The sequence below is a fragment of the Salmo salar genome, chromosome ssa21 (assembly GCF_905237065.1).
Source record: "Salmo salar chromosome ssa21, Ssal_v3.1, whole genome shotgun sequence".
NCBI lineage: Eukaryota > Metazoa > Chordata > Actinopteri > Salmoniformes > Salmonidae > Salmo > Salmo salar.
In genome coordinates this window covers 37,162,501-37,179,722 of record NC_059462.1, presented here as the reverse complement: position 1 = coordinate 37,179,722, position 17,222 = coordinate 37,162,501, and the positions used below count along the sequence as shown (strand labels likewise).

Sequence of the window (17,222 nt, the reverse complement as noted above, 5' to 3'; positions counted from 1 at the left end):
ATGTGTACATCTGATCTTTTGTACCCTAGGGAATAATACCATACCCTTATTTCTAAGAGTAGTACTATGTATCTCTGCATGTATTACCTGCTCCACAGACTACTGAGTGTAAAATATAACAACTGTCTGTGCAGACACCAGTCTCTTCCCTTTTTCATTCTGATAACTGGAGAAAACATTGTGTAAACACAATCTAAAGGCTCAGGAGAATGACAGAAAAATACTGCAAGAATGGACTTAAATGTCAGAGAAAAATAGATGAGGTTGCGTCCCAAATGGCATCCTATTCCCATATAGTGCACTCATTTTGACCTGAGCGCTATGGGCCCTGGTCAAAAGTAGTGCACTTTATAATGATTAGGGTGCCATTTGGGACGCAACAGAGACAAGGACAGGTCAAACACAGCACAGAGAACTTCATACAAGAAGGATAAACCCCCGCAACAATACACTCCAGTGAGTGAATAACAGGGGAAATAAGATGGTTGTTCTGATCTGTTGCAGTGTGGATTTACAGAGTACGGATGTTACAATATGTGAGACAGAAACACACACGCACGCACGCACGCACACACACACACACACACACACACACACACACACACACACAGGAGTGTACTTACTGTGAGTAGGAGCATAGGTGACAACATGGAGTGGTCTAAGGGAGTGTACTTGATCTGGGGGGATTGGTTATGGGTTCGTTGGAGCATTTCCTGCATTATTTTAAATCTCTACATTGTCTATTTTGTTATGTATAGTGTTTGTTGTTTACCTGTATAATCCTCTCTAATACATTGTTTAAAAGGCTGTGAGACAACAGGTGAGACGTTTAAAGTTAAACATCACCATCTGAACCGTAAACCAGACTAAAGATAAAGCTAAACCAGTGTGGTGTCTGGGTAATGTTTAAATAGAAATAGAATAACAACATAGTTACTGTATGTCTAGAAATAGACTATATGTCTAGGGCTGGTGTACACTATAGTAGACACAGAAATGGATGACTGTTTCTCCTTCCAGACTGACAGGCTCTAGGTCCAGGCAGCCGTCGGGACCCTTCGTGGTCGAGAAGCGTGAGGCCAGTTTGGAGAGGTATGCCAAACGAGGGCAGGGGGGTTAGGCGTGTCACTGCGTGTCACAGTCACTGCTTGCGCACGGGGCCACGCTCTGCCTACCTGTCTGCCTGTCTGCACTCCACCACTCACAACTTGGCCAATCAAAGAGTCGCAAGAGATGCTACTAACCAATCCCAGAGCCACGAGACGCTACTGATTGAAGTCTACTGAGATTTACATTCTGTATAACATATACAGTGGGGGAAAGAAGTATTTGATCCCCTGCTGATTTTGTACGTTTGCCCACTGACAAAGAAAGGATCATTCTATAATTTTAATGGTAGGTTTATTTGAACAGTGAGAGAAAGAATAACAACAAAAAATTCCAGAAAAACGCATATCAAAAATGTTATAAATTGATTTGCATTTTAATGAGGGAAATAAGTATTTGACCCCCTCTCAATCAGAAAGATTTCTGGCTCCCAGGTGTCTTTTATACAGGTAACGAGCTGATATTAAGAGCACACTCTTAAAGGGAGTGCTCCTAACCGCAGCTTGTTACCTGTAAAAAAGACACCTGTCCACAGAAGCAATCAATCAATCAGATTCCAAACTCTCCACCATGGCCAAGACCAAAGAGCTCTCCAAGGATGTCAGGGACAAGATTGTAGACCTACACAAGGCTGGAATGGGTTACAAGACCATCGCCAAGCAGCTTGGTGAGAAGGTGACAACATTTGGTGCGATTATTCGCAAATGGAAGAAACACAAAAGAACTGTCAATATCCCTCGGCCTGGGGCTCCATGCAAGATCTCACCTCGTGGAGTTGCAATGATCATGAGAACGGTGAGGAATCAGCCCAGAACTACACGGGAGGATCTTGTCAATGATCTCAAGGCAGCTGGGACCATAGTCACCAAGAAAACAATTGGTAACACACTACGCCGTGAAGGACTGAAATCCTGCAGCGCCCGCAAGGTCCCCCTGCTCAAGAATACATATACATGCCCGTCTGAAGTTTGCCAATGAACATCTGAATGATTCAGAGGACAACTGGTGAAAGTGTTGTGGTCAGATGGAACCAAAATGACCAACTCACCGTGTTTGGAGGACGAGGAATGCTGCCTATGACCCCAAGAACACCATCTCCACTGTCAAACATGGAGGTGGAAACATTATGCTTTGGGGTTGTTTTTCTGCTAAGGGGACAGGACAACTTCACCGCATCAAAGGACGGGGCCATGTACCGTCAAATCTTGGGTGAGAACCTCCTTCTCTCAGCCAGGGAATTGAAAATGGGTCATTGCAGCATGACAATGACCCAAAACACATGGCCAAGGCAACAAAGGAGTGGCTCAAGAAGAAGCACATTAAGGTCCTGGAGTGGCCTAGCCAGTCTCCAGACCTTAATCCCATAGAAAATCTGTGGAGGAAGCTGAAGGTTCGAGTTGCCAATCGGCAGCCTCGAAACCTTAATGACTTGGAGAAGATCTGCAAAGAGGAGTGGGACAAAATCCCTCCTGAGATGTGTGCAAACCTGGTGGCCAACTACAAGAAATGTCTGACCTCTGTGATTGCCAACACGGGTTTTGCCACTAAGTCATGTTTTGCAGAGGGGTCAAATACTTATTTCCCTCATTAAAATGCAAATCATTTTATAACATTTTTTACATGCGTTTTTCTTGATTTTTGTTGTTGTTATTCTGTCTCTCACTGTTCAAATAAACCTACTATTAAAATTATAGACTGAACATTTCTTTGTAAGTGGGAAAACGTACAAAATCGGGAGGGGATCAAATACTTTTTTCTCCCACTGTAGGGGCGGTTTCCCAAACACAGATTAAGCCTAGTCTGGGACTAAAAAGCATGCTCAATGGAGAACCTGTCTGGGAAACTACCCAATAGTATTATATTGTATGTATATATGATTGAGACAATGTCTTGTTCACTATGGGGCACTCTTACATTAGGAGGAAAAATATCTACTGTAATTGCATGAATTGTTTATTTTCAGTTCACAAATGCTGTTAAGCATTTCCTATCGTCTCTGTCTTGAAGGTAAATGTTTATTTTTGAGTGACTGAGTCAACACAAACGGTTTGTAAGAAAACAGGACGACACAGAGTGCAACTGTTATAGTGGAGATTTAGGTAGGACCTCCTGTAAAGAAGTGAAGTCCATGCGTAAAAGCTTCTGTCCTCTGGGTTCTGCTAGAACAGAGGTGTTAAGTGCTCAGTGTAGCAGACAGACAGACAGACAGACCATGCCTCTGTCCTACAACAAGAATAGCACCCACCCAGTCACTGACTGCAGAGCGAGAGAAAGAGAGAGACAGTAAGAAACAGAAACAGAAACAGAGACCATTCCGGAAGCCAGAGAGAGAGACCGACATATAAAATAGACAGAGAGAGAGAGAGAGAGAGAGAGAGAGCAGCTTAGGCTATAGAGAAGCTTAACCCTACGGAGAGCCAAGGGAGTCTTAGCTAACATAAAGGAGATGTTAAACCATAACCCATTTAAACCATAGCTGTACAAGACAAAGACCTACCTCCCGTGCCACCCTGCATGGCATTGTGTCGTCTGGATAAAGCATAATTAATCCTAATTTGGTTTTAGTTCCCACAGAGGAGTCCCACTTGGTATTAGACAGAGGGAAGAAGTACCACACGAACTGGCAGGCACGCACGCACGCACGCACACACACACACACACACACACACACACACACACACACACACACACACACACACACACACACACACACACACACACACACGCTCACACGCTCACACACACACACGCTCACACATGCATGCATAGCATCAGGGCCTGCCCTCTCTCTTCCTTGTATGTTTAAATCAGGGTGCCAAGGCAACTCTGTCTTACTTTGTCGTCGTTATTTAATGACTTTCCAAGCCCCGCCAGTGACTTCATATTCTACTGTTGATTTCTGAATGTATGGAACACCCGTTGGCTTTAGCTGGAAAGCCATGCTATACCCCAAAGTGATGTTATCAATGTAGCCAACATAATGAGCTGTGACGCTTTAGGGTGTAATAGTGTAATACAGAGAAATGCAGCAGATTGTATATTCTCTACGTGTGCATGCTCAACGGTTAATGTATGTTTCCCAAATGGCTCTCCAGTCCCTACATAGTGCACCCTATGGTTTTCCTTATGGGCCCTGGTCAAAAGTAGTGCACTATATATGGACGCAGCCCATGACATCCTCCAGTGACCTTCAGTGCCAAATTAAACTAGAGAAGACACACACACACACACACACACACACACACACACACACACACACACACACACACACACAGACTCTCTCTCTTTATCTCTCTAGTACAATCCTGCCTTCATTGAGCAGCATTTTTCTTTTTAGGTCTATCTGCTGCAGAATCTCTCTCCCTGGTACATTTACTGAAGGTTCATACAGATCTATATTTTATTGATAGTTTTCTCTGTCTCTCTCCCAAACAAATTTTGACATTGATTCTGTCAATTGATTGAGGTTTAAGAAATGTATTAGAACTGGGAACAAGCTCTTGCACAGTTTTAAAAACTTGCCAGCACATTATGTGGCAACCAGTAAAAGTAAAGGGATATTGGATTTGGCTCGGCTTGAAAATAATGCTAAATAAATAATGAATGTACAATGTTATTTTGATTTGTTTTGACTAAAAACTCTAGGGGAGACTGGGGTAAGTTGAGCCATTTTTTTACGGTCAGGATCACTCTGTCCAGGGAAATATAATATTCTTCAGAACAAAGATATCTATATACACTGAGTATACCAAACATTAAGAACATCTTCCTAATATTGATTTGCACCCCCTTTTCCCTCAGAACAGCCTCAATTTGTCAGGGCATGGACTCTACAAGGTGTGAGAAGTGTTCCACATGGATGCTGGCCCATGTTGACTCCAATGCTTCCCACACTTGTGTCAAGTTGGCTGGATGTCCTTTGGGTGGTGGACCGTTTTTGATACACACGGGCAACTGTTCAGCGTGAAAAGCCCACCAGCGTTGCAGTTCTTGACATAAACCAGTGCTCCTGGTACCTACTACCATACCCCTTTCAAAGGCACTTAAATGTCTTGTCTTGCCCATTAACCCTCTGAATTGCACACATTCAACAATCCATGTCTCAGTTCTCAAGGCTTAAAAGTCATTCTTTAACCTGTCTCCTCCCCTTCATCTACACTGATTGAAGTGTATTTAACAAGTGACATCAATAAGGGATCATAGCTTTCACCTGGATTCACTTGGTAAGCCTATGTCATGGAAAGAGCAGGTGTTCTTAATGTTTTGTATACTCAGTGTATAATTCAGGATGTTGTGTATCCCTGTAAGTAATCAGAATTCATGTAAACGTTATAGTTTTGATCCGAAGGGCAGGGTAGGTTAAGCCGCCTACACATTTCTGTACTGAATTAAATATTACCACTACCTTTTTAAACTAAACTCAGCAAAACTGCATTTATTTTCAGAAAACTTAACATGTGTAAATATTTGTATGAACATAGCAAGATTCAACAACTGAGACATAAACTGAACAAGTTCCACAGACATGTGACTAACAGAAATGGAATAATGTGTCCCTGAACAAAGGGGGGGTCAAAATCAAAAGTAACAGTTAGTATCTGGTGTGGCCACCAGCTGCATTAAGTACTGTAGTGCATCTCCTTCTCATGGACTGCACCAGATTTGCCAGTTCTTGCTATGAGATGTTACCCCACTCTTCCACCAAGGCACCTGCAAGTTCCCGGACATTTCTGGGGGGAGTGGCCCTAGCCCTCACCCTCCGATCCAACAGGTCCCAGATGTGCTCAATGGGATTGACATCCGGGCTCTTTGCTGAACATGGCAGAACACTGACATTCCTGTCTTGCAGGAAATCATGCACAGAACGAGCAGTATGGCTGGTGGCATTGTCATGCTGGAGGGTCATGTCAGGATGAGCCTGCAGGAAGGGTACTACATGAGGGAGGAGGATGTCTTCCCTGTAACGCACAGTGTTGAGATTGCCTGCAATGACAACAAGCTCAGTCCGATGATGCTGTGACACACCCCCTCAGTCCATGATGGACCCTCCACCTCCAAATCGATCCCGCTCCAGAGTACAGGCCTCGGTGTAACGCTCATCACCCCTGGTGAGACATAACCGCGACTCATCAGTGAAGATGTGGCAGGTAGCCTAGTTGTTAGAGCTGTTGGACTAGTAACCGAAAGATTGCAAGATCAAGTCCCTGAGCTGACAAGGTAAAAATCTGTCATTCTGCCCCTGAACAAGGCTGTTCCTAGGCCGTCATTGAAATTAAGAATTTGTTCTTAACTGACTTGCCTCGATAAATAAATACAAATGTTTTTGCTGATAGCGACTATTTGGAAGAAAGGTATTTCTATTGATAGTATAATGACAGTGATAGGTGGATGCCGTTACCTACTGAACTGAGTTGGATGTCAATTACTTCTTGTTATGACTATAGAATACATACACAGCAAATTATCCAGTGTTACAAAAATAAATGAATTAACACTGGGAGTGTTAATTCAACACTGAAAGTGTTGAGTCTGTGGACCCATATGGACACCAGAACAATGCTAAATGAACACACTGCATAGTGTAAATCCTTATTCAAATATTTCCCAGAGTGCGTTGCCTTCTGAGTAAATTGCAGAGTTACCACCCATGACTGTATTTGTTAGTAACAGAGACATGGTTGTTGCATTTATCCATTTTCAGTCCTGTGAACTTTACCAAGTGAGATCCTAAGCTAATATGTCATCATAAAAATATATACATATTTCACACAATACTTGTTCAGCGACGGTGGGTTTGTGCCCATAGGCGACGTTGTTGCCGGTGATGTCTGGTGAGGACCTGCCTTACACAGTCCAGCCTCTCTCAGCCTATTGCGGACAGTCTGAGCACTGATGGAGGGATTGTGTGTTCCTGGTGTAACTCGGGCAGTTGTTGTTGCCAACCTGTACCTGTCCCGCAGGTGTGATGTTCGGATGTACCGATCCTGTGCAGGTGTTGTTACACGTGGTCTGCCACTGCGAGGACGATCAGCTGTCCGTCCTTTCTCCCTGTAGCGTTGTCTTAGGCGTCTCACAGTAGGGACATTGCAATGTATTGCCCTGGCCACATCTGCAGTCCTCATGCCTCCTTGCAGCATGCCTAAGGCACGTTCACGCAGATGAGCAGAGACCCTGGGCATCTTTCTTTTGGTGTTTTTCCAGACTCAGTAGAAAGGCCTCTTTAGTGTCCTAAGTTTTCATAACTCTGACCGTTCCACAGGTGTATGTTCATTAATTGTTTATGGGTCATTGAACAAGCATGGGAAACAGTGTTTAAACCCTTTACAATGCAGATTTTTATGAATTATCTTTGAAAGACAGGGTCCTGAAAAAGGGATTTCTTTTTTTTGCTGAGTTTATGTCTATCTTTATTTCCTAAAGACAATTCAACACAATCACAATCACTTTTTTGTCTTTTAATCTTTTTAAGCATCTTTTAAGACAGGCTTAACTCCTAACAAACATTTTGTACCTTTTTTTACACTTTTAACATAGGCCAGGCCCTGTTGTTACCTCATATCCCAGCGATAACGCCTTGCATTACACCTGGGATGAAAACACTTCAATTTTCTCAACTTGCCTTTGGCTCAACTTACCCCATGACCATTGGCTCACCTTACCTTACTATATTAGCCCACACAGCTACAATGATGCACTTTTATGCTAGATTTAGGACCTCCTATTGAAGCTTATAGAGACCCCAACTGATGTATTTGTATAAAACAATCTTAAAATGATCTCCTTTGGTTTAGATACAAGCATTTTGTGTATGTTTTGGCAGAAACAATGGTGTCTCAACCTACCCCACTCTCCTATATGTGTAATGCATTTGTTTTCAAATTGTCATTTAAGCGATAACAGCAGTGTGTTAGTAGTCAGTTCTCCTTTAGTTTTCATCTGCTGTAGTCCAGGGTCATGCCCAGGCTCATGTCAGCCATCTTAGCATGCTGTTGCTACTGGTGTACAGTATGCAGTGGAAAAGTGTGTATATACCACAGTACCCCATTGACTGCAACGCCTGAGGCCATAAAACCCTGCCAGCTATTCCTCTAGACAGAGTCAGAGGAGCACAGCTCGCCTCCCTTCCTCTAGAGCCTGGATCTGACACACTTTGTTCTTTCTCACTGTCTACATCTTCCCCGACTCTCCCTTATCCCTGCCTTCCTCTGTACCTCTCTGTCCCTCTCCCTCCCTCCCTCCCTACCTCCATCTTTCTCTCCTTTCCCCTCTCTTTCCTCCCTTCCTGTCTCCATCTGTCTCCCTCCCTCTCTCCTTCCCTCCATCTCTATCTGTCTCTCCCAGGGAGGTGCGTGAGTATGACAACGGCTCGGTGTGTGTGGAGTGTGATGCCCAGTGTGAGAGAGCAGATGGTGACTCCTTGACCTGTCATGGCCCGGTAAGATCCTCCAGAGACACAGGTTATCTCAATATGCATACTACTGTGGTCCACACGCTTATGCTCCAAATTCTGTGGACGTTCTCTTGAGTTTATTCTTGTGAGGACAAGAGTGTGGAGAATACATAAAAAATGACCTAAAACTAAAGTTATGCAAGGTGGATTCTTCGTGGGTAGCTAGCTAAAAATTATTTGTTGCCATTTGGCGTGCTAATAGTAGTACCTATCCAGTTAGCCTTATTGACTTACTATGGGCTTGCAATCTCCATACAGTGCCTTCGGGAAAGAATTCAGACCCCTTGACTTTTTCCACATTTTGTTATGTTACAGTCTTATTCTTAAAGGGATAAAAAAAAAAGGCCTCATCATTCCAAAGACAATACCACATAATGACAAGGCGAAATTTGAGAAAAACAAAAACAGAAATACATTCTTTACCTAAGTATTCAGACCCTTGGCTATGAGACTCGAAATTTAGCTCAGGTGCATCCTGTTTCCATTGATCATCCTTGAGATGTTTCTACAACTTGATTGGAGTCCACCTGTGGTAAATTCAATTGATTGGACAGGATTTGGAAAGGCACACAACTGTCTATAAACTGTCTATATAAGGTCCCACACTTGACAGTGCATGTCAGAGCAAAAACCAAGCCATGAGGTCAAAAGAATTGTCCGCAGAGCTATGAGAGAGGGTTGTGTCGAGGCACAGATCTGGGGAAGGGTACCAAAAAACGTCTTCTACATTGAAGGTCCCCAAGAAAACAGTGGCCTCCATCATTCTTAAATGGAAAAAGTTTGGAACCACCGAGACTCTTTTTAGAGCTGGCCACTCAGCCAAACAGAGCATCGGGTGAGAAGGGCCTTGGTCAGGGAGGTGACGAAGAACCCGATAGTCACGCTGACAGAGCTCAAGAGTTCTTCTGTGGAGATTGGAGAACCTTCCAGAAGGACAACCATCTCTGCAGCACTCCCCCAATCAGGCCTTTATAGTAGAGTGGCCAGATGGAAGCCACTCCTTAGTAAAAGGCACATGACAGCCCGCTTGGAGTTTGCCAAAAGGCACCTAAAGGACTCTCAGACCATGAGAAATAAGATGCTCTGGTATGATGAAAACAAGATTAAACTCTTTGGCCTGAATGCCAAGTGTCCCATCTGGAGGAAACCTGGCACCATCCCTACGGTTAAGCATGGTGGTGGCAGCATCATGCTGTGGGGATATTTTTCAGTGACAGGGACTGGGAGGCTAGTCAGGATTGAGGGAAAGATGAAAATCTGCTCCAGAGTGCTCAGGACCTCAGACTGGGGACGAAGGTTCACCTTCCAACAGGACAATGAGCGTAAGCACACAGTCAAGACAGAAGTGGCTTCGGGACAAGTTTCTGAATGTCCTTGAGTGGCCCAGCTCTTATAGAGACCTGAAAATAGCTGTGCAGCGACGCTCCCCATCCAACCTGACAGAACTTGAGAGGATCTGCAGAGAAGAATGGGAGGAACTCCCAAAATACAGGTGTGCCAAGCTGGTAGTGTCATTCCCAAGAAGACTCGAGGCTGTAATCGCTGCCAAAGGTGCTTCAACAAAGTACTGAGTAAAGGGTCTGAATACTTACTGTATGAAAATGTGATATTTCAGTTGTTTATTTTTTATACATTTGCAAAAATTTCTAAAACCTGTTTTTGCGTTGTCATTGTGGGGTATTGTGTGTAGATTGATGAGGGTAAAAAAAAAACATTTAAGGCTGTAAAGTAATAAAATGTGGAAAAAGTCAAGTGACTTTCCAAAGGCACTGTACACTACAGTGGAAATTGTAAGCAGGTAAAAAGGCCAAAAGTAAAACAGCATGTACTTACTAACGTAATAAGATTAAATATTGTAATCAGGCAACATATGAGATGTCAATGGGCAACATTTCATTCTGAATTCTGAGTTTATTTTCTCTTGCTTCAGCTAAACTCTGCCATTGACTTCAAGACATTTTGCATCATATTTCTGTGCATATTTTCCGCTGAAGCTTGCGTTGATGCATGCCTCAAAATATTTACAAATGGAGTGCACATTCCAGAAATGCCCTCCGTGCTCCGTTTTTCATACTTTGATTTGGACTCATACTCTGATCCTCTGGTGCTCCATTTTGCTTGTTCGGAGCACGGTAGCATGCATTTTGAGAAACAACCACAGTCTAACACACACACATCCATGCACGCTGGCACACACACACACACACACACACACACACACACACACACACACACACACACACACACACACACACACACACACAGAGGCACACACACACACACACACACACACACACACACACACACACACACACACACACACACACACACACACACACACACACACACACACACACACACACACACACACACACACACACACACAGAGGCACACACACACACACACACACACACACACACACACACACACACACACACACACACACACACACACACACACACACACAGAGGCACACACACACAGAGGCACACACACACAGAGGCACACACACACAGAGGCACACACACACACACACACACACACACACACACACAAACACACACATCCTCAAGCATTCATGACTGATAACTTATCCTCACTCCTGCACATTCCAACAGACAAAGTATAATACACAAATGATTGTGTAAAAAAATAAATAAAAACCAGAGTGTTAATTAACACTGAAAGTGTTGATTCTGTGGACCCATTTAGACACCAGAACAGTTTTAAATTAACACACTGCATAGTGTAAATCCTTATTCAAAAGTAATTTGTAGAGTTACCACCCATTACTTTATTTGTTAGGGATAGAGAGCTGGTTGTTGCATTCATCCATTTTCGGTCCTAAGCGAATGTTATCGTAAAATGTATATATATTTAACACAATGCCATACATATTACACGAGGCCTTATTTTGAGGGCCTAGCAGTTTTACCCTAATACAGGGGCCTGAAACTCATACTCATCACTTTGAACGTAATCCACGCCTATCATTATAATATTTCCCAGCATGCTCTACTACAGGTCAATTGTTTTAATTGTTTGGTTCAATATCATTGTTTGTGCATGTACATTTATTGATTCATTCATTAATCATTAATTCACTAATCCAATATGTTACTCTAGATCACCATTACTCCACACACATCTCCCCCTCGCCCTCCATTTGGCAAATCTGACCATAACTCTCTCCTCCTGATTCCTGCTCACAAGCAAAACTCAAACAGGTAGTATCATTGACACGGTCAATAATTTAAGTGGTCTGATGAAGCGGATGCTAAACTACAGGAATGTTTCGCTAATACAGACTGGAATATGTTCTGGGATTCATCCGATGGCATTGAGTGTACCACATCAGTCACCGGCTTCAATAATAAGTGCATCAATGATCAATATTGTCCCCACAGTGACCTACGTAGATATACCAACCAGAAGCCATGGATTACAGGTAATATCCGCACTGAGCTAAAGACCAGAGCTGCCGCTTTCAAGGAGTGAGACACTAATAAGAAAGTATTACGCTTATAATAAATCCCTTCTATGCCATTCGATGAACCATCAAACAGGCAAAGTATCAATACAGGGCCATATCAAATCCTACTACACTGGCTCTGATGCTCGTCGGATGTGGCAGGGATTACAAAGGGAAACCCAGCCGAGAGCTGCCGATTGACGCAAGACTACCAGACGACCTAAATGCCCTCTGTGCTCGCTTCGAGGCTAGTAACACTGAACCATGCATGAAAGCACCTGCTGTTCTGGATGACTGCGTGATCACACGCTCCGTACCCGATGCGAGTAAGACCTTTAATCAGGTTAACATTCGCAGGGCCAGACAGATTACCAGGACACGTACTCAGAGCATGTACTCAGAGCACTCAAACTGTAATACCTACATGTTTCAAGCAGACCACCATAGTCCCTGTACCCAAGAACACCAAGGTAACCTGGTCATGGCTCACATCAACACCATCATACCAGACAGTCTGTACCCACTCCAACTCACATACCGCCCAAGCAGATCCACAGATGACACAATCTATATTCCACTCCACACTGCCATTTCCTACCTGGACAAAATTAACACTTACATGAGAATGTTGTTAATTGCCTACAGCTCAGCACTTAACACCATAAGACACTCCAACAACACATCTGCCATGCTGACCATCAACATAAGGGCCCCTCAGGGGTGGGTGCTTAGTCCCCTCCTTTACTCCCTGTTCACCCATGACAGTGTGGCTGTGCACAAATTCAACACCATTATTAAGTTTGCCGTAGGCCTGACTACCAATGACGATGTGACAGCCTATAGGGAGGAAGTCAGAGATTTGGCAGTGTGGTGCCAAGACAACAACCTCAATGTCAGCAAGACAAAGGAGCTGATCGTGGACTACAGGAAACAGAGGGCTGAGCACGCCCCCATTTGCATCAACGGGGCTACAGTGGAGCGGGTCGTGCGCTTCAAGTTCCTCGGTGTCAACGTCACTAAGGACCTATCATGGTCCAAATACACCAAGTCAGTCTTGAAGATGGCACGACAACGCTTCTTCCCCCTCAGAAGGCTGAAAAGATTTGTCATGGGCCCTCAGATCCTTAAAGTTATACAGCTGAACCATTGAGAGCATCTTGACTGGCTGCATCACCACTTGGTATGGCAACTGCTTGGCATCCGAACGCATCACTGGGGCTGAGCTCTAGTACCAAAAGGCTCCTGAACAGCTTATACCCCCAAGCCCTAGCTACCCTGACTATTTGCATTGACCCCCTTTTTATTTGCACTGACTCTCTTACACCGGCTCGATGCACACTCACTGGACACTACCCACACACTCCAGCACACACTTACACACTTACACCCCCACACACACAGTCTTGTACAGCTAATCTTGTAGGGACACACAATTCAGTCCCATTCAAAATCATATTTTCCCTAACCTAACCCTAACCCAAAAACCTAACCCACACTTTCACACTCTTCACATACGCTGCTGATACTCTTTATTATCTATCCTGATTGCCGAGTCACTTTTACCTCTACCTACATGTGCCTACTACCTCAACTACCTCGTACCCCTGCACGTTGACTTGGTACCGGTAGTCCTTGTATGTAATATTGTTATTGTTATTTTATTGTGCTACTATTTCTTATTTTTGTGCACATTTTTCTTACTTATTAACTTTGCATTGTTGAGAAAAGGCTCACAAGTAAACACTTCATGTTAAAGGCTACACCTGTTGTATTTTCTAAGACAATTAAACTGGAACAAACATTACAGTAAAGTGTGCAAAAAAATCTAACTAACTGATTGGATTAGTTGAGAATTTTTTATTTATTTATCTTTGTGTAGAATAAGTTTAATCACAAACATAGATATTGAAACAAACAATAAAAAAACACCTGCTGTAGAGCATGCTGGGAACTTAATGATGGACATAGTTTTGGTTCAAAGTGATGTTTTGTTAGTTTCAGGTCCCTGTATTAGGGTAAAGCTAGGCACTCAAAATAAGGCCTTTTGAAAGAAGTATGGTATTGTGTGAAATATGTATATATTTTTATGATGACATATTAGCTTAGGATCTCACTTGATGAAGTTCACAGGACTGAAAATGGATAAACGCAACAACCATGTCTCTGTTACTAACAAATACAGTCATGGGTGGTAACTCTGTAATTTACTCACTGGATAATTTGCTGTGTATGTATTCTATAGTCATAACAAGAAGTAATTGACATCCAACTCAGTTCAGTAGGTAACGGCATCCACCTATCACTGTCATTATACTATCAGTAGAAATATCTTTCTTCCAAATAGTCGCAATCAGCAAAAACATTTGTATTTATTTTTTAATTTTTTATTTAACCTTTATTTAACTAGGCAAGTCAGTTAAGAACAAATTCTTATTTACAATGACGGCCTATCAAAAGGCAAAAGGCCTCCTGCGGGGACGGGGGCTGGGATGAAAAATACAATAAAAAATACAATAAAAATCTAGAACACATTCATCATATTGTGTTTACATATTGTGTTTAAACTGCCCGTTAATTACATCTCTCTAAAGCTTTTCTCTCTGATGTGCATCATAAACTGAAATCACTTGTGACCACAAACAAGCCCTGCATCCCAAATAGCACCATATTTCCAACATAGTGCACTACTTTTGACCAGAGCCCTATGGGCCCTGGTTAAAAGTAGTGCCCTACTTACGGAATATAGTGCCATTTGGGACGCATTCAATGTCTTCTATTGCCCTTGAAGCATGATTAATTGTATTGTCAGTTAAAGTGTGTCTGCGAGCTTCACAATATATTTGATTGTGTGCTTCCATATATCTGTTTGTGAGTTTGCGTACATGATGTGTGTGTCCCTGTCGACTCTCCGGTTGTCTCAGGCTGTGTGATGATGCTCTTTGTCCTTCACTTCATCTCCAGTCTAGACAAGAGATTCATTCACAACTTCCATCCCTGCTCTCTGCCCCCTTCTCTCTTCTCTCTTCTCCCATCTCTCTTCTCTCTTCTCTCTGCTCCCTTGTCTCTTCTCTCTTCTCTCTGTTCCCTTCTCTCTGTTCCCTTCTCTCTTCTCTCTGCTATCTTCTCTCTTCTCTCTGTTCCCTTCTCCCATCTCTCTTCTCTCTGTTCCCTTCTCTCTTCTATCTTCTATCTTCTCTCGTCTCCCTTTTCTCTTCTCCCTTCCCTCTGCTCCCTTCTCTCTGCTCCCTTCTCTCTGCTCCCTTCTCCTTCTTCTCTCTTCTCCCTTCTCTCTTCTCTCTGCTCCCTTCTCTCTTCTATCTTCTCTCGTCTCCCTTCTCTCTTCTCTCTTCTCTCTGTTCCCTTCTCTCCTCTCTCTGCTATCTTCTCTCTTCTCTCTGTTCCCTTCTCCCATCTCTCTTCTCTCTGTTCCCTTCTCTCTTCTCTCTGCTATCTTCTCTCTTCTCTCTGTTCCCTTCTCCCATCTCTCTTCTCTCTGCTCCTTTTTCTCTTCTCTCTTCTCTCGGTTCCCTTCTCTCTGCTATCTTCTCTCTTCTCTCGTCTCCCTTCTCTCTTCTCTCTTCTCCTCTCTCATCTCTCTTCTCCCTTCTCCCGTTTCTCTTCTCTTCTCTTCTCTCTGCTCCCTTCTCTCTCTCTTCTCTCTGCTCCCTTCTCTCTTCTCTCTTCTTTCTTCTCTCTGATCCCTTCTCTCTTCTCTCTTCTCTTTTCCTCTCTCATCTCTCTTCTCCCGTCCCCGTCTCTCTTCTCCCTTCCCTCTTCTCTCTTCTCCCATCTCTGTTCTCTTCTCTCTTCTCCCTTGCCTCTTCTCTCTGTTCCCTTCTCTCCTCTCTCTGCTATCTTCTCTCTTCTCTCTGTTCCCTTCTCCCATCTCTCTTCTCTCTGTTCCCTTCTCTCTTCTCTCTGCTATCTTCTCTCTTCTCTCTGCTCCTTTGTCTCTTCTCTCTTCTCTCGGTTCCCTTCTCTCTTCTCTCTGCTATCTTCTCTCTTCTCTCGTCTCCCTTCTCTCTTCTCTCTTCTCTCTTCTCCTCTCTCATCTCTCTTCTCTCTTCTCCCTTCTCCCGTTTCTCTTCTCCTCTCTTCTCTCTGCTCCCTTCTCTCTCTCTTCTCTCTGCTCCCTGCTCTCTTCTCTCTTCTCTCTGCTCCCTTCTCTCTTCTCTCTTCTCTCTGCTCCCTTTTCTCTTCTCTCTTCTCTCTGCTCCCTTCTCTCTTCTCTCTTGTCTCTTCTCCCTTCTCTCTTCTCCCTTCCCTCTGCTCCCTTCTCTCTGCTCCCTTCTCTCTGCTCCCTTCTCCCTTCTCTCTTCTCTCTTCTCTCTGCTCCCTTCTCTCTTCTCTCTGCTCCCTTCTCTCTGCTCCCTTCTCTTATCTTTCTTCTCTCTTCTCTCTGCTCCCTTCTCTCTTCTCCCATCTCTCTTCTCTCTTATCTCTGTTCCGCCTGTGATCTTTATTGTTTATTAAGTCAACACCCCTTTAGGCTTCAATCTCACTACACACAATGTACTCAAGGCCACACATACACATATGCACATACACACGCACACGCCCGCACGCACGCACGCACGCACGCACACGCACACACACACACACACACACACACACACACACACACACACACACACACACACAAGGATGAGTATTACTGTGGACTAGAGACTTATCTTCCATCTCTGTGGAGTGGTAGAACATTGAGACAAATCAGACAGTTTGGCCAGCAGCCTGGTCTCATAGAGTAGACGTAACGTAGTAAATGTAAGTCCAGGACACTTAACAGACGTAACATATTGTACTAATTTATGGTTACATAAGACAGATGGTTACTTAAGGTAAGAACTAAAGTAGGGTGGTGGTTGGTCGGGTTGGATTGTTAGGCATATGACGTGAACGTCTAGCCTCTTGACGTTACCCTAGGATAGGGGGCGCCACAGCGCATTTTGGAAAAAATTCGTGCCCATTTTCAACGGCCTACTAATCAGACTCAGAAGCTAGGATATGCATATAATTAATACCTGTGGATAGAAAACACCCTAAAGTTTCTAAAACTGTTTGAATGGTGTCTGTGAGTATAACAGAACTCATATGGCAGTCAAAACCCCGAGACCGATTGAACCAGGAAGCGGAATTCTGAATTGTGGACTCAACTTCACGTCGTCGCCTATAATTCACACCGTGAGATATCG

General features: G+C 43.7%; 1 protein-coding gene across 1 annotated transcript in view; it reads left to right on the top strand.

Moving 5' to 3' along the window:
- LOC106582203 (receptor tyrosine-protein kinase erbB-4) overlaps positions 1-17,222 on the top strand; it is a 236,321-nt gene that overhangs the window by 101,137 nt on the left and 117,962 nt on the right. Inside the window, exon 12 of the mRNA XM_045704751.1 lies at positions 8,449-8,542. Within this exon, the coding sequence (XP_045560707.1) occupies positions 8,449-8,542 (94 nt within the window). The remainder of the gene's footprint in view (positions 1-8,448; positions 8,543-17,222) is intronic.